We start from the raw sequence: 23,035 nt of genomic DNA, 5'->3' as shown, positions 1-23,035 counted from the left end.
CAAATGCTCACAGCCCTGTGAATATCCCTAACAATAATAAAAGAGATTGATGGCAGCTGATGGCTTCCATGGTCTGAAAGGAAAGTGAACTGCCTCTATTTGCCCAAGGGTATTATTTTCTTCCCTCCCCAGGCAACCCTCCCACCCTAAAGATTTGCCAGGCATGCCCAGAACTGCATCTCTTTGTATGCCAGACGTGCCCAGGTGGTCAAGGCAACCTGAATACCTGGCAGAGAGAACTTCCTTATAGTCACTGCCCTCTGCTAATCCACTTTCCTCAGCCCCCGTCAGCAAGACAAGAGGGTCCAGTGGGGTTGCCAAAGAGATTTCAGACAATGCCAACAACGCAACGCTAGGCAACCTGCAACACACACCTAAAGAAAAGCTGGGAAGCCTGCCCAACACTGGGCTCACCAAGCCACTGGGCGGGGAAGGTGGGTGCCCATGTGTTTGCCTTGAACAATAAGGATCAGCTGGTATTTGACAAGAGGAGAGACATTCTGGCTTACCCGTGTCCTCCACGAGCAACAAACATTTCGTGGAAGGGAAACTGCCTGTGGAGATCCCGCTCAATCACATCCAGCCACTTGGGGTCTCCCGGCGCCAAATCCAGCTCCTGGGGAACAGACAGAGTAACCACTTTGTTAGCTGCGAGACTGTGATAGAAAATGAGTTGTTGGGAGAGGTTTCCCCCCAAGTATCCAAGGTGATCTCCTCTGGATTGATGCTGTTAAAGATATACCAAAGTGGATGCTTAGAGATCCTTGTGCAGGGGGAAATAGTAAAATGGGCAACGACAAGACAGATTCTCAAATGAGGGAGTGTTGACACTGTGGGTTAAAGGTGAGGACAACAAGCACCACCTCCCTCCACGACTGAAGGAGGAAATGTACAGCCCAATAAGAACATCAGAAGAGTCAGATGGATCAGGCCAATGGTCCCTCTAGTCTGGCCTGCTGTTCTCACAGCAGCTACCCAGGTGTCTGTGGGAGACCCTCAAGCAGGACCCTGAGCACTTTCCCCTGCTGTGGCTTCCAGGAACCAGTATTCAGAAGCATTACTCCAACTATGGAGGCAGAGCATAGCCATTGATAGCTTTATCCTCTGATTGACATTAGAGGGGCTGAGACGGAAAACACTCTAGTAACCCTGAACCAGGGTGCACATAACAGGATCAGAGAAAGCTGCCTTACAGCAGGTCAGACAATTTGTCCATCAATGGCTATCAACCCTAATGGCTGTGTTTACCTCTTGATATTTGCGTCTGCCCATGTTTGTTCTCATTTATATATGCAGGCACAATGCCACAGAGAAGGAACTCCTTTTTGTTACTTGTGCTAGAGAAATTATTCAGCACCAAAACAACATGTTCAATTTTTTGTTAAGGGTGCAATGTCCAGAGACTTGGTTACATTTTAGCACCTTTTTGCAGACTTTGCCCCTTTAAAAAAAAAGTGAGTTGCCTCATAGGATCAGAGCAGGGTCTGAATTACACAAAATGTTAAATGCATCTTTACATTCCACCTAAGTCACATGGACTTTTCCATCTAAGCAACTGAGAAGTCAGCCCATCACGCGGTAGCAGATGCCCTTGAATAACTCTGCACTGTAGGAATGGGGGCAGAGAGGTCGTCTTATCCCGCCTCGAGAAACGCCTTACATCAAACTTCCCGGAATTCTGCTCCAACTTGACTTTCCCTCCGGAGAGGTACTGCCAGGCCCTACCCCGCAGCGATGGTGGGATCCCCTTCTGGCATCGCAGCCGGATCTGAAAAGGCAAAGGAGTTATTGCAGAGGTGTGAGAAAGCCATATTATACACAGCATGCAAGAATTGCACATGAACACAGAAAGCAGGGTCAGGCGTCCCAATGCCTGACTGGGTTGCTTGTAGGATGAAACCCAGAAGGCAGCTGTGTGTTTAGTAGCTCACAGGCCCATACAAAGGCCCCTATCTCTTTACCATGAACTCAGGGGCCCCTCTAGACATCTGTTTTATTGTGCATTGATAGTACTGGAAAGGCAACATATGAACTAGTTCTCAATACTGCTTGCACTTACAAACACTGAGTTAGGTGGATTGCTTCATTTCCAACAGTGCACATCCCGTAGCTTCCTGCTAAAACCTTGTAACTTTTCATGCCACAAAAGTTCAGAGGGGTGGGGGTCACCTGCTTTCATTGAGCTGCAGAGCACAAGAGAGCCCCTCCAGGCAGCAGTATTGCTGCAACACTGGGGATGCATAGCAGAACAGCTAATAAATTGGAGCAATGTGTGGACAGTTCAGTATAAATCCACCATTAATGCACTATTATTGCATCAATGATGTGCTGCAGAATACAACTACAACAACAACAACACGACTCTACAGGAAATCTAAGCTAGGGTGACAGCAGCAGAAGCAAAAGTGGTGCTGCCAACTCTAACTATATGCTTGCATATTTTATCCGTACTGCTCTAAAATGTGAATTTCTTTTGCTACTTTTCTGTGTTTGTCATTTTATTTAGGATCTTTTTAAGTTGCTGTAAATGGCTTAAGAGATTTTCTTTGATATAGGAAGCAGTGTATATCAATCCCCTAAATCAAACACTATAGATTTGCATGGGGGTGGGAAGCTAAGGGGTTCCTTAGAAAAAAAATCAAGGGCAGACACTCCAGAACAGCAGAGCATGTTGGGATATGGATGAGAGGGGGGGCTGTGGGCAGGCAGAGAGAAAAGTCAACACGGGATGCAGTTTTATTCATGGGAAGGCGCCAGAGATTAAATGCTGGAAAACAAAGGAAATCTGAAGGTCTAGTGCAGACAGAGGAGTCAGCAGTCTAAGGCAGGGCCTGGCCACAAGAGTCCACATCGGCGAAAACCAGTTGCAGGCAGACCTCTCTCTCTCCCCACCCTACCAATCCCAGTGTCTGTGGGAAAGGCAGCTTGCACTGCTAGTGCCAAAGGCAACTTCAGATGCAAACTCCTACCTCCTGCCAGACTCTTTGATGCTGGGGTGGAGGAGGAGCCAGGGAAAGCACAGGAGAAGAAACAGACAGCCTGAAAGGGGGAAGCATCGAAAAGTTTGCAGTTGACAGGGCCCCACAGGGAGCAAGGTTCAGCCCATTCTAGGAAAGAGCTTGAAAAACACAGACTGCAGAACTGATGGGCTCCCTGTGGGGCTGGCACACTGACAGAGCGAGTGCTGCCAGGAATTTGCAGTCACAAAGGGAATGGCCTCCTCTGGGACATGCCAGGTGCAAATTCAAAAGCTGACCTGGGGAAGTGGGCAGAACTTGCCAGGGCCAAGGAAGCTCCAGAGAACCGCACAGTCCCTTTAAACCCACCCACCCTGTGCCCAACAGAAGTGGGGGCAGGCGTGATTTGGCACCATTGATTCAGGTTGCAAAATCCAACCACCTTTTGTGCTGGTGAATACAAGTTAAGTTGGGCACAAAAATAAGAGGGGAAATGTATTTTGGAATGGTACTTGCAACATGCTTTTATTTATTCTGGTTCTCCCACCCAACCACCCATAACCAGGGAAGTTGGCCTGACAGGTGTCCCTGAGCTACTTGCATTCTACCTCCTTTCTTCACCTAAGAGGGAAACTGGGGAAAGGGGGCGGGACAGGGCTGTGTCCAGGGCATAGCTGTGCCCCATATGATGAAGCATGGTGTCTGTTTCAAATAGTTCCTACAAAATCCTAAGCAGCATGGCTTTTTAGGACAAAAGTCCCTAGTCTTCACAGTTGCATGGAAAACCAGGGACATTACCAGATGAGCCTTTGGTATCGTGTAGAAGCTACTAGTTTGTGCCCTACACACTTTGACAAGGTATGTCAGACACTAATCCAGTTCACCAATCTGATTACACTTCAGTTGGGGCTTCTATCTCCGTACACTTCCACCTTTGATCTCTCCAGAAAGGCGGGCGGGTGGGTGTTGGGCTGCACCTCCAAAAAATGCAGCGGAGGGATTTTTGAGTAAGAAGTGATCAAAGTATTTTGGGTAAGACAACCTGCTAGAATGTTTATGGCTACTTTCGCTCCCTTCCAAACTCTGGCTCCTTGGCGAGGCTTACCCATATCAATCCCAAGTTCCTAGTTCTTCCAGTTTAAGACTGCACTCTTAAAGCCCACTCTGATCACCTCCAAGGGAGCTTCTGCAGGGGGAGCTCTAAGCCTGTCCTATGCCACAGCTGGTAGGACAGCAGGCTCAAAAGTGCCAGGGAGTGTCCCAAAATACACACACAGCAGTGCTATCCTGCTTGGTGACTTCACAGGCAGGAAGGAAACAGACAGGAGGAGTTTAACTGGATGCCGCTTGTTGAAAGCTCTGTCTCAACAAAGCTGAGCCAAGCTCCTCTCGATTAGGGAAGCAGATGGATTCCAGCTTTGCATGGGGGCGGTGCAGGGAGGCAGAACAATTAAAAGGCCCAGCAGGACAAAGGATCCCTGGGAATTTCTGGGTACAGAGTCACTGATCTTGGCAGGGATGGCAGATTCTGTCTGCACAAAGCAGAAGCTGTTATCATGGGATGAGCTGACAGTGTAAACAGGAAAAAAAAGGGGATTCCCAGCCTGTGCATACAAGGGATTTGATGCAGGATAACAAGTCCTGTTGAGAGATCCCTGTCCACAAAGCCTGTATGTTTAAGCAACCTGCCCCACTCCTATGATGGGGTTGAGGAGGGGGTGTTAAGACCAAGAATGAAATGTTAACAGGAAATGCTTAGCCTCACCATCAAGCCACAATTATTCCTACTGTTTTTGATTTTGATTTTTTTTTAATTCTTACTATTTGAGTCCAGAACAGGAAAAAACCTGGAAGACCTAAGAAGCACCTTAGGGCCAAGCTCCGTCTGACAAGTATCTTGAATCACTGCAGGTTGCTTAATGTCACAATGGATTTGTGAGGCTTATCAATGCGTTTGCTTTCCTTGGCCAAGTTGGTCAGCATACCGATTACGAGGGACTGCAGTCAATGCCATGGAAGTCAGTGAGGATTATCAACCAGTAGAGATGGCTCTATTTGGTCACCAAACCACAATTCAGAAGTCATGCAAGTGAAGGCCCCTGACTCTCATTCTGCAGGCTAGAATTGTGAACCACAGTTTGATCAGTGGAGGCTGGTTCATGAGGGTGAATAAAGTACTGCCCCATTAACCTCAGCCAGCCCTCACCAGCTCTGCCAGCGGGTGGCAAACCTTAGCTTCAGTGTTACCTTTGCAGAACTCAGTAGGGGAGAGAATGCCATCAAAACCAGAATTAGCTGGCTCTGCTTGTCTTTGTCCCTGGCTCCCTGCCTTCTATCCTACCAGCCACTGCAGTTTGATCATGGCTCAGATGTTTATGGTGAAGTGTGGTTTGTGCTAAATAGAAAAAAAAATAGAACCCCAGAATTGTAGAGTTGGAAGAGACTTTGAGGGTCATCTTGTTCAATCCCTTGCAATGCAGGAATCTCAGCCAAATCATACATGACAGACAGCCATCAAATATCTGCTTAAAAACCTCCAAGGAAGGAGAATCCACCACCTCTCATGGTAGTCTGTTCCACTATCAAACAGCTCTTACTGTCAGAAAGTTCTTCCTGATGTTTTTCCTACAGTGCAAAGGGAATGTGAGGGTATGAGCTTTCAGTATGTCCCTGATCATGAGTGTTGTATCTGAACCAAACTTTGTATGAAGGACGGTATATAAATTTAATAAACAACAACAACAACCTAGCAGGCAGGTCTTAAGCATTCTCTCCTCGTTCCCCTCTTTCATCCAGCATATGGAGCTACCTAACAGGGGTGTTTTACAAATGAGATACTCAAAGAGTGCTCTATACGTGTCATTCCATTTAGAGAATGGACAGGGGTGTGAGTTACCAATTCCGGCAAGGTTAGGAAGACTCTTGCATGCCCATGCAAGCACAAATCCAAATGTTATCATCTTGGGACAAACTGACAGTATAAAGAAGCCCACAGCGGGTTAAGTACATGCTGGGATTCCCAGCCTGTGTAAACAAAAGCTTTGATTCAGGATAATAAGCCCTGCCAAGAGGCTGACTGGAAGCCTTTCCCAGCAATCTGCGGCAAGCTTTGCAGCATGGCCAAGTCAGATCAAAGCAGAAAGGGTTTCGCTGACACACAGAGGCAGGGCAACACAAGCCCTGAGCCCTCATCACAGGGAGACATTTTGCATCAGGAAGCCTGCCTTGGGTAGAACGCCTTGCCTGTTTGAGTGCTCAGTCTGCTCTCAATCAAGATGCTGAACTGCAAGAGGCAGAAAGGGGAAATTGTGGGAGGGCAAGGCAGTCTGATTGCCCTTCTGATTCATCATCATGATACACTGCCAAAAGCCCTTGATGTGGAAGATGTTATGAAATGCAGGATGATCTGCTGCTACAACTGACCACTTGGGAAGGTGGAGTCCTAACCTGGAGGGCAGAAACAACACCCACCTCCACCAACCCCAAAAAAATATGGCACACTGACTTTTGCATCATTCATGTGATTGTCTCATGTTGCAAATGTTGTTTTGTTTTTTAACATTCTGGCAAAGAAAGGAAGCAAAGAGCACAGGAAAACAGAGGAAAGGTAAAGTCTGTAGGGACTGGGTCACAGGATGTATCGCCCTGCCCAAGAGTGGCTCTACACATCAACTGCGGCTATAGCAGAAGACAATGTGACAAAGGAATGTTCAGAAAGTGTTAAAAAAACATAATACAGCGAAAGAAAGAGGAAGAGGGCAACAGCCATCACCCGACCCTTGGCCGGTGACTCACCTTTTTGTGTTTCTTTGCCATCCACTTGTCCCAGTTGTTGAGCATATCTAGCCACTTGGACTCCCTCTGCCTCAGCACTTCCAACGGCACCTCCTCCAGCCTAGGAAAATGAAGGTAACAGGCCAATTTACCCCTCCGAAGGTGATCGGTCTATCACAGTAGTGAGAAAGCTGTGGGCCTCCAGATGTGGCTGGACTACAACTCCCAACGCCAAATGTGAGAAGCAAAACAACAACAAAACCACCCCATTGCCAAACTCCCATTTTCTCTCTGATCTATTTGCAAGCCCCATCTGGAACCACCCAGTTAACAGCCACCCTTCCCAGGCTATAGGAATCACTTCCATGTCTAAAAACCTTGGGCTCTCCCAGAAGACCTGTTCATTCATCCTGATTTGGTTGCACAAAGCTTACATAGCGGTTAGACTATGTCTGGTATTTACTGAGTTTTTGCTTGGGTTTGTTTACGGGGCGGCTATGCAAAAATTAACATTCATCCCAATTTGCTGTTAATCATCCATTTGTTCCATACTTTTCAATGTCTTTCCATGTGACTTTCCAAGCTGTAAAAAGCCAATTGCATACAAGAGATTCCTCAGCACTCCCCCATCCAGGTGAGACAAAAACTAGGCTCTGCTAAGTTTCAAAGATGACTTACAGACTCATGGGCGTAGCCAGGATTTTTGTTAGGGGAGGGCAGAACCTCAGATATGTATTGATTTCCCCCGAAAGGGTTCTTAATGAATCACCCCTCTAGTCTAGGGAATAGACAGGGTGAAGCAGAACAATTGAGTGTCTTGTGACCCTAGACAGCCTCACTCATGTCCTTTTTAAATTTATCCCACGGATTTGAAATGTCTAAACTTGTAATGCCAATAAAGGTATTTGTATTGTATTGTATTCATTTTTATTGATGGGGGGCAACTGCCCCCCCGCCTACGTCCATGTACACACTGAACTTCTTTGGACCATAATCCGCTACCTCCTGCACTTCCATCACAAAGCAAGCACCCTCTCTCAACTTTAATCCATGAGTCACTCTGCCAATACGCAAACAGCAATATTAATATTAATATTAATAATATATTTACATGCCACCCATCTGACAGGGTTGCTACATTCTGCCAAACATTTAAGGCACACCCACCACAGCAATGGGAATGCTATAATCATACTCCTCGCTCCCTAGGGATTCCTGGGAATTGTAGGCTGGAGCTCAGCTTGGGAATTCCCAGCAACCTCAAACCACAATTCCCAGGATTCCTTAGGGAAAGAAAACAGATGAACCAATTGTAAGATGCTGCATTCAGCACCAGCTACAGTCTCTGGACCAACCCCAAACGTAGCCTCCCCTGCCCCCCACAGCACATGACAGTAATTGGCTTACTATACATGGAAACCTTGGAGACCATATTATCCTGCACCTCAGGCAGCAAACAGTCTTGAGCCAGCCCCAATAAACCCCATCTGTGCAGCACAGGAGGGGAGCAGCAGAGCTGGAGCACCCCATAAGTGAGGAAAGCAACCGCCAACACAGAACAGGCACCAGCTACGCAACTCCCTAGGTTCAGCAAGCACAACAAGTTACCATACAATCTGCAAATCAGGGTCAGGCAAAGTTTTCAGAAGCTGGGCCAGGGAATCAGGAGGCATTTTTTTAATAGAAAAAAAGGAAGTAGACAAGGCCAAACCATCCCGCCCACCTTGGAACCGAGCTGGCTGCTCCCACTTTCTCTGCCGGAAATGTGCATTTATGGAATTTCTAACGCTGAAAAGCCAAAGCCCAGTCCACTCACTTCCTCCCCCCTCCGGGCCTCTTGCAATGCAAGAAGAGTAGCAGAAGGGAGAAGCCAGCACAGGCTGCAGTCAAAAGACTGGGCAGACAGGAGTGACAGCAATGCACAGAGAATGGCTGGTGAAGGAAATCGAGCCCTAAACATCACGTCCAGCAGTTCACTGGCTTGCTATAAGGTGGGCAAAACTCTGTCCCCAAGCGATACCCAATACTGGTGTGTGTGACCCCAGTAGGATAAATCAGACCATTGTTTCCAGGTCATAAGGTCAAAAATTAAGAGGATTTTTTGGCCTGGAAAATTTTGTACAGATCCTTTCAACTATCAGGAGCTTTCTCCAAGAGCACAATATGGCTTGGCAGTGGTGACCGAACTCAATGCACGTCCTGTCAATGTACTATGAAATGGGGAGGAGGGATTTCAAGCACAGCATAGGAGCTGAACTCTCACCACTTTGTGGCTAACCTGGGGCCCTCCAGATGTCAATGGACTTCAACTTGCATGAGCACCAGCCAACATGGCCAATAGTCATGGGAATTGTAGTCCAGTGAGGGCCAAATGCCACCCTTGGTAGGAAGAAAGAAGGTGTGTGTGGGGGGGGAATCTTCTTGGGGCAATGCACAGATGCGCCTGCCCATGATAAGCCTTAAGCCACCCTTTACAGAGAATCAGCCCTAAACCACAGGTGGGGAACCTTTCTCGGCACAAGGGCCACATTCCCTCCTAGAAAACCTTCCAAGGGCCACAGGCCAATGGGGGCAGAGCAAGCAATGCAAACTTTAGCTTAGTACAGCAGGCTAGTTCCCACACACATTCACACTTCCCTCTGCATCCTCCATCCATGGAAGCAAGCAGAATCAGAGTTCAAGGACAAGCCAAGCCAAGCCAACACATTTCAGGTGTGAAGCAGAGCCAGTACTGGTAAGTGGAGCAGCCTGGAAGGCCGCCTTTTGTTCACAGGCTTGAGGTTCTCCACCAGTGCCCTAAACCTTCTCCAGGTGCTTATTTTAAAAACACATCCTCCCCAGAACTGGAAGGGTCCCCCCCCCCCACAATTGCACAGTTTCACTCTAGATTCCATTCTGCACACCTGCAGATGCAAGACATAAGCCAAGGCCTGCCGATAAGCATGGCAATCAGGCAACAGCAGTGCCTCAATGTATCAACAGGCATCAGTCACCACCAAGGCCAGTTTCCCTTGAACAAGTCTCAACAAGCAGCCAATAACTGTATAATCAATAACTGTACATGGTTTATTCATTTTTTACCCTTTTGAGTCACTTGCATTCTCACACTACTAGAGAATGTACATTTTAAACCCACTTACTCCAGCAAAGGCTTAAGGTGGGCAACAGAACTAAATGCCAAAAATTCCTTGGCTGATTGTGCTGAGATTGTGCCAAAGCACCTGGGATTTTTTTTTTGGGGGGGGAGGAGGAGATAAGAGAGAACCAGCTCTGTGCCTGGCTTAAACCACATGCAATTCAGCTGCGGGCACTGAGCGGTAGGGAGCCTATAATGCACTCCTTCAGCACATTCTGAGCCAAGCACGAAGGAAACGGGAACCATCCACTGCAGAAAGCCTCAAACATTCTCCACAGATGGCCAGCATTGGAAGCTGCTTTACTAAGAAGTCCAGCACCATCTGGAGGGCCACAGGTTCCTCCTTCTTGGTGCAGGATGAACAGGCGCTCTAATGTTTTTTCCTCCTGAATCACTTGGCTGAGGCAGTAAGGCCTGCTCATTGGAGGGGGGGGGTAGAGAGGAGGGGGCTAGGGATCTTTTAATCTGATGCTTGGAATGGACCCAACTGCTTGTGCTTGAGGCTCCCAGGGCTGCCTAAACAGGCCTTTGTGTACCTCTGTGAACAGGCTAGACGATTCATTAGGAGTTCGGGGGGCTGGACAAGGTCCCCTTTGTTTTCACATGGGGGCTGGAAAAAAGTCGGGATGCAGAACGGCCTCAAGAGGAAGTAAGTGCACAGCTCACTGCCAGCAGACACACCAGGTTGCCTCTCTGATGGCCTTCTGGTGCCACACACAGCAGGAATGCCACCTAGGCACATTTTGAGGCCCCGGTTCAAGTGTGCCAATGAACTCGCATCAAGAACAGCCCACTAGGGCCAATCCTCTGAGTCTACAGTGATGCTAGGTGAAAGCACAGGAACATAGGATGCTGCGTTATACAAAGCCAGTACTGCCTACACTGGCTGGCAGCATCTGCCCAGTGTTTCAGAAAGTGAATCACTCCAAGCCCTACCTGGAGATGCCAGGGATTGAACCTGGGAACTTCTGCATTAAAGCTCTACCACCACTGAGCTATGACCCTTGCCCAATCTTTCTAGGAGAGCTAGCACACAGGTGATGAAGAAACAGGGCTGTGAGCCAGCAAAGTCAACTCAGTTCACATCTCCCTGGTAGGTTCTGTCTGGTGCCACCATTAACCACCTTTCAGTGCCAGGTAAAAAAATTTCTGCCAGGTATTTGGGGAATTACTGCGATTGTGCTTTCTATTAATGGCATGTTTTTGCTGTTGAAATCTTCCCTGTTTTTTTCCATAGATTACTGTATGGCTCTTATTGCAACAACAGTGGTATCTCTAGATACGAACGGGATCCGTTCCGGAGCCCCGTTCGCATCTAGAGGTAAACGTAACTAGTGATGGCACGTCTGCGCGCATCGTTTTTCGCCGCTTCTGCGCATGTGTGTGACGTCATTTTGAGCATCTGCGCATGCGCAAGCGATGAAAAGCGATACGCGCTCCGTTACTTCCGGGTTGCCGAGGAGCGCATCTCGAACGCGCTCAACTCGAAGCATATTTAACCTGACGCGGGTGGCGCTGTGGGTAAAAGCCTCAGCGCCTAGGGCTTGCCGATCAAAAGGTCGGCGGTTCGAATCCCCGTGGCGGGGTGCGCTCCCATCGTTCGGTCCCAGCACCTGCCAACCTAGCAGTTCGAAAGCACCCCCGGGTGCAAGTAGATAAATAGGGACCGCTTACCAGCGGGAAGGTAAACGGCGTTCCGTGTGCTGCGCTGGCTCGCCAGATGCAGCTTTGTCACGCTGGCCATGTGACCCGGAAGTGTCTCCGGACAGCGCTGGCCCCCGGCCTCTTAAGTGAGATGGGCGCAGAATCCTAGAGTCTGTCTAGACTGGCCCGTACGGGGAGGGGTACCTTTACCTTTACCTTTTATGACTGTAACTGATTCCCCAGCCCCAATTTTATGTCAAGCTTTACGCTCCTAAAATATTTTAAGTCACTCTGAGACTCTCACACGCAAGCAACTAATAAACTGAATAAACATTAAACAGATAAGTGCCTCTGTCCAGTGGCTCCAGCACCACAGTCAGCAGATGGGGCCCCTAATGGAGCAGGACTGGCTCACCACATTTTGGCGCAAGTGAAGTAATTACCAACAAAAGAGGGAGGGTGTGGGGGGGGTAAGGTAATTAGGCTCTGGATTTAATGGTTTAGCTGCATGACTACCTGTTACAGACTTGCCTAAGGCAACTTGTTTTTGTCTCAGCCTCAATTGCTTTTGGCCTTTAATTTGGAGGGTGCTAGACATCATGGTTTCTGTTAGCGGGCGGGATTTCTTAGACTGCTTTTTATGTATATCAATGTTTTCAGCTTTTGTTTTGGTTTACATTGGTTTTAATGGTTCTTTATATTATATTGTATGCCATAAAAAGTGACTAGTAAGTCCAGTAAGTAATTAATAATAAACTTAATCTAGAGAAAACAGCCATGTTTTTCTTATACCTCCTGACCTAGATAGCCCCATCTTTTTAATCCAAAATGGATATAGACCATCTGCTGTGGCCATAAATCTCTCTTCCATCCACTCATTCATACACACCCCATATGGGCAAGTCAAGAAATACCACTGACTCACTCGTAAGGGATCATGAGGAGACAGTTGAATCCCCTCCAGAGAGCAAATTCACTCATCCCAACCATGGTTAAGGGGTACATCAGCAGCAACCCTAACCACAGTTAACATCAACCAGGGTTCCTTCTTCTGAACCCTGGGCACAAAACCTACATTCAAACTGCTATGCTTGCACCAGGTCCACAGAGTCACCAAAGCCGATAATCCAAATCTGACTTCTTGTGTCAGATAAATCAACTGCGCTTGCTTGACCTTCCTGAGAACTTGAAGCCTGCACAGGTTGATTTAATAATACAATCTGCACCAGCTTATAAACAGTTTGGCGACACACTGCCTAGCTGCATTGGCCCTATTCCAGGCTAGATTACCGGTTTCAGGCTAGGGAGAAGGAGTAACAGACAATAATAATCTATGAATGTGGGAGAGGTTCTAGGAGCAGGAAGCCAAGCAAAGTTGCACTGACAGATGCAGTCTTAGTGCAGGAGGTTGACCGGAGGCACAGCTAACAGAACCAGCACAACTCATTTTTTCCGGGTGTTGCCGAAAAAGGAGACATAACTCTAGAAACAAGCAATGCTGCCAAACCAGACTGAAATTAAAACTGGGGGCAGCCAGGACAGCACATTCCACAGAGATCTAACTGGCTCTTTGCACAGAAGTGTGTGGCCTTACTAAATCGAGAGTCCATGATGCAGGGGCTTCCCCTCACCCCATCAGCAGTTTAGGAGTTTTGAGAGCCAGCAAGTCTATGAAATTCCTGGAAATCCAGCGTGTCTAATAAAAACTGAAGCTAGAGTGATAAGCAAGGCAGCTTTCATCCAAGACTTGCCCATTTTATTCCCCAGTGGAAAGCTGCTTCAGTTTCTGTTAGACCTGCTGGGTTTCTGTCAACTCAGAATTCCCTGTTTGCTCTTCAACTCCCGGCTGCTGATGGAAAAGCCAACATTACACCTACGTATGGGGTGAGAAATTTGGGTTGGTATGAATCTGAAAGTGAACCCTCCTAACTCATACTTGCTGAAACAATATGCAAACTTTAAAGCAGCCACCCTTCAAAACTCACATTTCTCTAAATTTTGCAATGCAGTTCTCAAACCAAAATAAAATAAAATACAAAAGTACAAATATTAGGGGAAAGCATACATAAAATGCACGTATTAGTAGAAAACCTAGCAAAAGGCATTTAATATAAGGCAAAACTGCTAACAAAAAAAGCATTATCAGGAGATTGTACACAGTAAAGGGCTGATGAATTTTTGTGAGAACTTTTTATACAGTCGTACCTTGGAAGCCGAACATCTTGTGTTCCGATTTTCGGAAGCCAAACATCTGGCATGGCTTCTGATTGGCTGCAGGATGCTCCTGCAGCCAATCAGAAGCCGCGCTTTGGTTCTCGAACGATTCCAGGAGTCAAACGGACTCCCGGAATGCATTCTGTTCCGAGAACTTGGGTACGACTGTATTTTAAAAAATCAGAAACTGATTGAGAAATGTAGAGAACAGAACCTTTAGGGATGGGGAAATGAGAAAGTGAAATTGACAAATTCATCCATCCCTAGTTACACCCAGCTTCCACCTACATAAAGAATTGACTGCCATCAAAAACAGGCCCAAATATGAGAATCTCTACAAAGCACTTCTGGAAAGATGCTCAGGCTCTGACTTAGGCAAACCTCCAAGGAAGAGCAGTAGCCACAAGATCTATTTATTTATTGGATGTGGTTTAAAACTCCACCTCTCCGAGTGCTCAAAACTGCTTATTAACAAAAATACACATTAATTCTATAACCAAACCATTCTGGGAACACCCACACACAGCTGCAGCAGTATTTTATTTAGACATTGGACTGAGTGAAGGATTCTGACTCCGCTCTTAACTGGGGCTGGGGAGGGAGAAAGGGGACTCCCAGAGCAGCTTACAAATATCAATCCCACCAACAGTTAGCGCCCTCAATATTACGGTCTAAGAGACACAACACAACAGGGGAAAGTGGCAGGAAGGGAAAAAGAGAGAGATGAAAATCAGCTCAAACAGTTCTGTCATTCCACCAATCCTTACCTAGTAGAAGCCTTGAAAAATATGGTAATTACAATTTTCTTCAAGGAGATGTACCAACACATGGAGTATTATTGCATAATTTGAGATTCCAAGAATTCTGCTAGCGATGTTTCAGTCTTCTGTAAAGGGATATATGGAGTCCTATGACATCTGGAGGGCCATAGGGTCAACACCCCCCTCCTAGTATAGAGGGTGTGATCCTCTCCAAACATCTCAATCTGCTTGCTGGATTTCCTCTAGTGGACAGATCAGGATGAATTTGCACTCTCCCACCACCTTAACACTATTCAGGGCTCCTTGCTTCCTCTCCACTTACAGAGCAGAGAAGAAAGCAAGAGACCTGGGCATAAGAAACATTTCAAATCTTTTCTTTGGGAGAGTGGAAAATTAAGGTCCTCATCTGGCTCTACTGGGAGAAGCATTTTTAGTTAAAGTATTCTCCCAGCCTCCTTTTCCAGGCTTGCTCCTTTTTAATCCTACAACCACCCTGTGAGGTAGGTGAGGCTGAGAGAGCACACCCAGCAAACTTGGGGGCTGGTGACAGAATTTGAACCTGGCCCTCTCTAGTCCAAACTCAACCTTCTAGCCTCAACAACACACTGGCTCTCCAAAGTAGTTCTGAATATGCACTGGCCACGCATACATTGGGAATGCCAAGTCAGTGCTTCAAAGCTCCCCACTCTCTCTGCACCTCAGTCCCTGCTTGTATACGAGCTGCCATTTTACAGTCAATGACAATTGTCTCAAGAAGGGTGGGAGGCAGTGTACAGGTAGTCAGCCTTGCTCTTTTGCACAAGAACTGCCAAGTATGAACTCCTCCAAAATTCACGGGTGAGCTTTAACAGCAGGCTCACCTGCTGCTCCAAAGTGACACCCACCCACCCACTCTTTTCACAAAAGCGAGAGATTTTCCCATTCCTCCTGTAGGAAGGAGATTCTGAAGGGAGCCAGATAAAGCTGCTTATCTGACAATGCTTAAGCCAAGTGCACATCAGTGTGCAAAAATCCTGCGTTTGAATGGAAAAACCAGTTTTGCAGCAGACAAGAATCTGGCATGGCTTGACGGAAACGGAACAGCAAGATCCTGGAGCCTGGAATAGCTGCCAGAGATTCATTCCCTGCAGATTCTAAAAGCACTGGGCCTTCTTCTAGCCCACTTCATGTAGCTGGTGCCGGCTAAACTTCTATTACTGGTGGTGGAGCAGATGAGACATATAAGCCATGTGCCTTTCCTAACTATCAAGGCCCAGCTGGATCTACATGCTCAGGCCCATGCTTCACTAGATAGGAAGCTGCCAAATACAGAGTCAGACCATCTAGTTCAGTGTTGTCTACACTGACTGGCAGTGGCTCTCCCAAATTTCAGGCAGGGGATCCTCCCAGCCCTACCTGGAGATGCTGAGGACTGCGCCTGGGACCCTCTGCATGCCAAGCAGAAGCTCTACCAGATCAATCAGGCCAGCCCAATTTCCACAGTGCCATTGAACACTGATGAACAAAGGTAAAATTTGCCCAACCACTTCAGCAAGAGGTTATTCAAATCTCCCTACCATTTTTTATACAGTGGTACCTCTGGTTGCGAACAGGATCCGTTCCGGAGGTCTGGCTGTATCCCAAAGTTTTCTCAACCGGAGACACCGCTTCTGCACATGCACATGCGGTGGTAGACCGCTTCTGCACATGCACGAGCGGCAAAACACTACCAGGTTTGCCGCTTTCGCAACCCGAAGTTTACATTACCCGAGGGTAACGTAACCCAAGGTTCCACTGTATGTAACATATGCATGAAGAAGCTCATTAGTTAAACTGATTAGGCAGGTATGCCAAAATGTGGGGTGTACTTTGTGCTTTAAACACAACATTGTACACCAAAGTAACTCAAACTTTAAGATGCACAACTTGTGAGTCATGTCAAATTACACAAAGCATGTAATGTCCAGTGGCAAAGCTCCTGGCAGTGATCGGCAGAGCTGCCCTGAAGTCTCTGGCTGCCACTGGCTCAGCTGCTCTGACTCTTAAGAGGTCTTGCTGAGCTGCTCTTACCCTAGAGAAGCAGGGCACATGGATGGGCCTAGGAAAGGAGATGTAAGCAGCATGAATATCAAAAAAGAAGGTCCGAGAGGAAATGGTCAGAATGAGGGCAGAGGGGAGAAAAACAGAGGAAGGAGTCAGAGTTGGAAAATTAGGAGGCCACATAAGTCAGCTTAAGAGGTGAAGAGTCAAAGGATATAAGACTTTGGCTGCAGGCCTCTGAGTAAATCCCCAGCCGGTTGTTCCGACCACAGGCCAACAACACAATGAAGTTTGGAACACTTCAACCACCAGCATAATAAACCACCTCCTGCTAGCCAACTGCTCTCAACCATACCCATCTCAGAAAATGAGAAAAAGCCTTCAAGCTTTTTACTCTGGAAGGCGGCCTGCCACCATGCTTAAAATGGACTGTAAACTACACAATGTCCCTTGCCAACCCCTTTAGTCACTAGCTTCTATTCTCAAGTTAAGCCCTAGGTTTCTATACTCTGGACTCATAAGGCTTTACCCCCTCCTTCATTCTGATCCCTTGCTCTCAACAACCCATTTTCCTTTTAACTTCCTCAGGTTCCTGCTTTCCTCTGCTCCCCTTAACCTAGGTGTGAGGAGCCTCTGCCCCACCCCTTTGCCCCATATGTTCCTGAACTACAACTCCCATCAGCCCCAGCAAAAGTGGCCAATGGCCAGGGATGATAGGCACTGCAGTTCAGCAATGTGTGGAGGGCCAAAGGTTTTCTATACATGCCTTAATACCACCCACACACAGCTTTCTAATGACCAAATATTGGGAAGTAAGAGATAATAAAAGCTTCTGCTTCCCCATCAATCATGTACTGGCTTTATTGAAGTGTTTTCTAGCTTGATTTACACACTAGATTTGTTCCGCTTCTTTGTCAGAAAACAAACCAGTGGCACCGCTTGCTTCATTGCGATAAAACAGCTCAGTTAGAATGTGGCACATCTTAGGTGCAGGCACTCCCAGGCTAATCACTTTTGCAACAGCATCCCAATCCCACCACTCTGCCTAGTGCAGCATTACTTTAGGAACTAGATGGGATTTTAATGTGGAGCAAAGGCCCTGCTTTGACCTAGTTTTAAACGCACAATTCACACACCCCACTCACCCTTCTTTTCTTTTCTTTTTTTAAAAAAGAGCAAACCACCAGATTCATTAGGCAAGATCTTGCTTCTGATGCTATTTGTCAGCACAGAACAGATGAGGATGAGCTGCTAATAAATCCAATTTTAAAAAGACATGTTATTTACAGGCAAGCTGTACAAGTATTGTCAAAACATATGGGGAGGACAGCTCCCCACATTATAATTTAAATGACAGATGCCCAGAACCTGACATCTCACTCTGCCCTTAGGGTGCAGGAAATGGTTTACCCAACTCTGAAGGCATATTAGACCTGCACCATTTGCAAACAATCATTGAGGTAAAAAATGGGTCGTTGCAACTTAGCATGAAGGAAGTTCTGCTTCTCCTCCAAGTTCAGGAGCGTGTTGTCTCAACAATTCTGAGTCAACCTTTCGTAGGTGCGGCCAGTTTTAGGGCTATAATGTCCACTTGCAGAAAGATGATGACTCAATAAACCTAGGCTTTAAAAAATAGCTTCTAGTTAAAGAAGGTTTTCTACATGTATTTGGCTCAGCTGGAAAAGAAGAGCCTGGTCACTGGTCAGGCCAGTGGCCCATCTAATCCAGCATCCTGTTCTGGCCAATCAGATGCCCCAATGGGAAGCTTGTCAAGCTGGAACTGAGTGCAACACATTTCTCCCCACCTGGATTCCTGGTAACTGGCACTCAGAGGCATTCTGCCTCCTGATTGTGGAGGGATAACACAGACAAGGTGGTAGGAGGGAAGAGGGCTCCGGACATCTGCTTTTGGGGGAACAGATGCTATTCTTTTTTTTAAAAAAAATGAGGATATTTAAGAACTGCCCCACACCCAATTTGCAGGTATGCCCCACCCAGTATGTTTGTATGCAAACATAATATTACATGACATCTCCCCACAAGGAGACCTGCCCTGTCCAGGTCTTATTATTCATTTATTGTGGACGGTGATCTCTCAAGGCTGCATGCCTTTTGCAAAGATATTGCTTAGGTTTATCTCATTTACTGAAAGGGCAGGGAACTTTCTTTCTACTGAAGGCTATACTCCTTTCAAAGGTAATCAAGTGGGGGCCACTTGCTGGTAATGGGTGAGGAAAGGTCTGACATCTGGGGTGAAATACCATACCTTTTTCTCCCTGCCACCCCCCTTTCCTTCCCTCCTCCCTTGAACATAAGAAGAGCCTGCTGGATCAGGCAAGTGGCCCATCCAGTCCAGCATCCTTTGCTCACAATGGCCAACCAGATGCCTTTTCTGGGAAACCCACAAGCAGGACCTGCGCACAGGAGCACTCTCCCCTCCTGTGGTTTCCAGCAACTGGTGTTCTGAAGCATTATTGCCTGCAACTAATTGACCAACTGTGTTGCAGATAACTCTGTTTTGTCCCCCAATATAAAGCCTGCCCCCCTAAAATAAATCTTAGCTATGCCCATGTCCCTAGAACATAACCCTTATGCAAGTTGAAAGTGTCTTGTAGTTTGCCTCCTGCATCAACCTGAAGACAAAAGCCCCAAACAGGCAACTCCCCAAATCACAAACAAAACTGGAAAAACAAAACAAAATCTCTTGATTTTTGTAAGAAGGGGGTCTGGAAAGACACCTGAATGGGGAAGGCTACATTAAGCATACTTTCAATGTGCCACTCAAAGTGCTTAATGCAGTCTGCTGGTCAACCTCCCAGCTGCGGAGGTCTTCCAGGTCTTCTACCGTTTGCCCCCAGGCACCCATCCAAGCAGGATGTATTTGCCTCCTACCACAGCTGCATCTGTTCTCCCTCTAATCTTTGTTTTTCTGTTCTCTAGCCCCTTTGTCACCATCTTTCCTGGAAATGAGAGACTTTGGACCAAAATAATATTTAAAACTGCAGCAAAATCAGAGTAATCTGGAAAAGGAACCAAACTGCTTCTCGCACATTAACAGGATGTGTATTCCGTGTGCGTGCATATAAGTTATGCAGCACGGTCTCTCAATCCAGGCCTCAGGCCTCTCCCTAGCCATGCCTCCTCCCCAGGCTTCACTTCTCAATGCGTCCTTAAACTGTCCTTAAACTCCTACCTGTATAGGGAGAGGGGTGTGTATAGAACCCTTTGATGTTTGCTTTTCTGTAAAACAGAGTAATGTACAAAGGAAAGAGCCGTGTGTTGCTCCAGCCACTTTTGCCTCTGATCCCATCTATTTTTTACCCCTTTGCCCTGCCCACACCTGCCAGTGGCCCCTGAAAGGTTGCCCATGAGGGAATGCAACCCTCAGGCTGAATAATGTTCCCCAGCCCTACTGTGGTCAATACAGGGCAATGGCCTGACTCAGCATGGCAACTTCCTAGGTTCTTGACTCAAGCTATGGAATGAAGCACTCCTTTAGCATGCCCCGTGGCATATGCAAAGTGCCTGTAGCTACAGGGCAGTTCATTAAACAAGGATTAGGCAATGAGAATAAGATGAGAGTGTCGCTTTCACAACAGCCACTTGCTGCTCACCTGCAGTGTGGAATAATTGCCTTCCTGGCCACCAGGTAAGGGAAGTCTGATAAACAGGAAGAGAGAGACTGTTGTTGGATCATTCAGTTTCCTTTCAGGCTGTTGTCGGGTAACAAGCAACACTGCAGCATTATGTGTGGGCTAAAGGATAGGCTATTAAATGCTCGTAAGCCAAAAATAAGTAATAGGTTAGGTTTGTGGATTTATCTGCAAGCCTGAGATAGCAGAAGTCTCAGTAACTGTTTGTTCCAAGTCAGTGGTTTCACTTGCAACCTTCGTGCCAGCAACCTAGGAATGTGAAGAGATCTAAAAGCACCACAAACAGAAAGGGGGGGGGGGACCTACAAGCCTCTAATCAAAACTCTGATAACTGCCACAGAGCCGTGAGAGAGTAAGTTGGTTTCTTTAGACCTCACAGCTGCAGAGACAGACTCTGGGCCATTTGAGAGCTTCTGAGATGCTTTTGAAAAGTTTAGTGGAAGGTAGGTTAAGATGCAAGAAACCTTACACCCTTATGCTATTTTAAAGCAGAGGTTGGATGGCCATCTGTTATGGATGCTTTAGCTGAGATTCTTGCATTGCATGGGGTTGGACTAGATGACCCTTGGGTCCCTTCCAGCTCGGGGATTCTATGATTTTGTTTCTTTTGAATGGAGCTTTAAATCCATCCATGGCTACCAGGATAAGGTAGGACAGTAAAAACCTATTCTGCGTCTCAGATTATTATTGCATTGTTTTGTTTAGAACAGAAACTCCAAGCAAAAATGATCATGATGAAAGTTCCTAAGAGATGCATTTTGCATACAGTTGCCTTGACTCAAATGTTTGTTGCCCTCTTTTAATATTTCCTGTAGCTCAGAGATAGAGCACTTTGCATGCAGGGGGTCCCAAGTTCAATCCTTGGCATCTCCAGGCAGGGCTGAGAGAGAAACCCACTTGAAGTCCTGGAGAGATGCTGCCTATCAATGAAGACAATGCTAAGTTAGATGGACCAGTGCCCTCACTCAGTATAAGGCAGCTTCCTAGGGGTCTTTCCCTTAAATTGCTACCTGATTTTTTGTTGTTGCCAGTTCCTTAAGAGGAGCAATTTTTGTCAAGGCTCCAGCCAGGGAGGAAAACCCCCTCTTCTCATTCATTCCATTTCCAGTGGGGAGAAGTAGAAGGCGGACTCTTATGTTCCAGATCAGGCATCCCCAAACTTGGCCCTCCAGCTGTTTTGGGACTACAACTCCCACCACCCCTAGCTAACAAGACCAGTGGTCAGGGATGATGGGAATTGTAGTCCCAAAACAGCTGGAGGGCCGAGTTTGGGGATGCCTGTTCCATATTGTCATCATTCAAGGATACTTATGAGATGCACATAGGTTTTCCTGATCACCTTGACCTGGAACTCTTCTTAAGACTGCAAAATAGCCCAGTTAATATTGCCTCCAAACCTCTGATAATACCCTTTGGATCGTCAGTCAGGACTCAGGGATGGCACCATGCTCCCTAGCTAATGGAGATGCTAGGGTAATGCTGTGCCCATCCACAGTAGTGCAGCAGACTGCACTGTAGAATCCTGATACATCCTAAGGTCCGTCCTCAAGTTGATGTCACTGTTCATATGAGCAGGAGACAGGATCAATCCCACATGGGGCCTCTGAGCTCAAAGAGGTAGTGGGGGACACAACACCCAGTTTGGGAGTCACTACCACACTCAGAGCAGCCAAGGTAACAGGGACTGATTTCCCAAATCTCCTTTCATTGTTGCAACCTTTTCTGGGTGTTTTGCGCAACAGCCATAGCCTCCCAGCGAATGAAATTCATGCTCTCATATATACAATGGAGCAACAAGAGGGAGTAGCTCTGGCACCAGCACACTGCAGTACTGGCTGCTTGCTCTCTCCTTCACTCTCACTTATCTCCTCTGCTACATATTCCAGACACTCCTCCTGCATGTTAAGGAGCTCTCGCAGTCTGGCAAAAGCTCTCATAAAAAGCAACATTCACGCAGTCTGCATATCCTCCAACAGCCCTGAACATCAACCGTTTGCTATGTGTGGGTGGCAAATATTGACTCCTAGTCTCCATGAACTCAACCAGAGAAACCCACACTCCAATCCCTACACCTCTTTGATTCAGCGTACTATTTTCTTCCTAAACACAGCAGATCTCCTCTCAATACTAGAAGCAACTGAATTACATCAATTGGGCCTGGTAAACAATGGCTTATCTTGGAACCCCCCAACAGGAGGTAGCATGTTCTTAGATACCTCAGTCCATTTGGGGTCACAGTAAGAGCTAACAGGTCTGCTGTGATAGGATGATCAGGCTGTCCAGTTGTGCCCCTGCTCTTTTCAATACAAGGCAGTCAGAAACTGCTGGACAATATTTCAGAGCTAGGTATATTCACACCAAAAGCAAGTATCCAAGATGTATTTCCTCAATGAAGGCAGTGCCACAATTTTATTTTTAGTTGCTAGGAAAATAACAGTTTCTCTCCAGCTACCACATTCATTGAGATTCCTACCTGAAGAAGGAAAAGCACAGACCGTGCAGGCACCTTTTAATAAGTGGCAATATCTAATACTGTACAGTATAAGCCATGGGTAGGAAAACAAAGGCCTGGGGGCTGGATCTGGCCCAATCGCCTTCTAAATCTGGCCCACGGACAGTCTGGGAAGCAGTGTGTTTTTACATGAGTAGAATGTGTCCTTTTTATTTAAAAGGCATCTCTGGATTATTTGTGGGCCCTGCCTGGTGTTTTTACATGAGTAGAATGTGTGCTTTTATTTAAATGCATCTCTGGGTTATTTGTGGGGCATAGGAATTCATTCACACACACCCCAAAAAAATAGTACGGGCCCCCCCCCACAAGGTCTGAGGGACAGTGGACCGGCCCCCTGCTGAAAAAGTTTGCTGACCCCTGGTATA

General features: G+C 46.9%; 1 protein-coding gene across 1 annotated transcript in view; it reads right to left on the bottom strand.

The window, feature by feature from the left end:
* TBC1D10A (TBC1 domain family member 10A) overlaps nucleotides 1–23,035 on the bottom strand; it is a 39,090-nt gene that overhangs the window by 8,233 nt on the left and 7,822 nt on the right. The window contains exons 2-4 of the mRNA XM_028709726.2: nucleotides 6,753–6,852; nucleotides 1,661–1,768; nucleotides 510–616 (exon numbers count right to left, since the gene is read on the bottom strand). Of these exons, the coding sequence (XP_028565559.2) occupies nucleotides 510–616; nucleotides 1,661–1,768; nucleotides 6,753–6,852 (315 nt within the window). The remainder of the gene's footprint in view (nucleotides 1–509; nucleotides 617–1,660; nucleotides 1,769–6,752; nucleotides 6,853–23,035) is intronic.

Source organism: Podarcis muralis, chromosome 16, assembly GCF_964188315.1.
Source record: "Podarcis muralis chromosome 16, rPodMur119.hap1.1, whole genome shotgun sequence".
In the NCBI taxonomy this organism is placed as follows: Eukaryota; Metazoa; Chordata; class Lepidosauria; order Squamata; family Lacertidae; genus Podarcis; species Podarcis muralis.
This window is presented reverse-complemented; position numbering and strand designations above follow the sequence as displayed.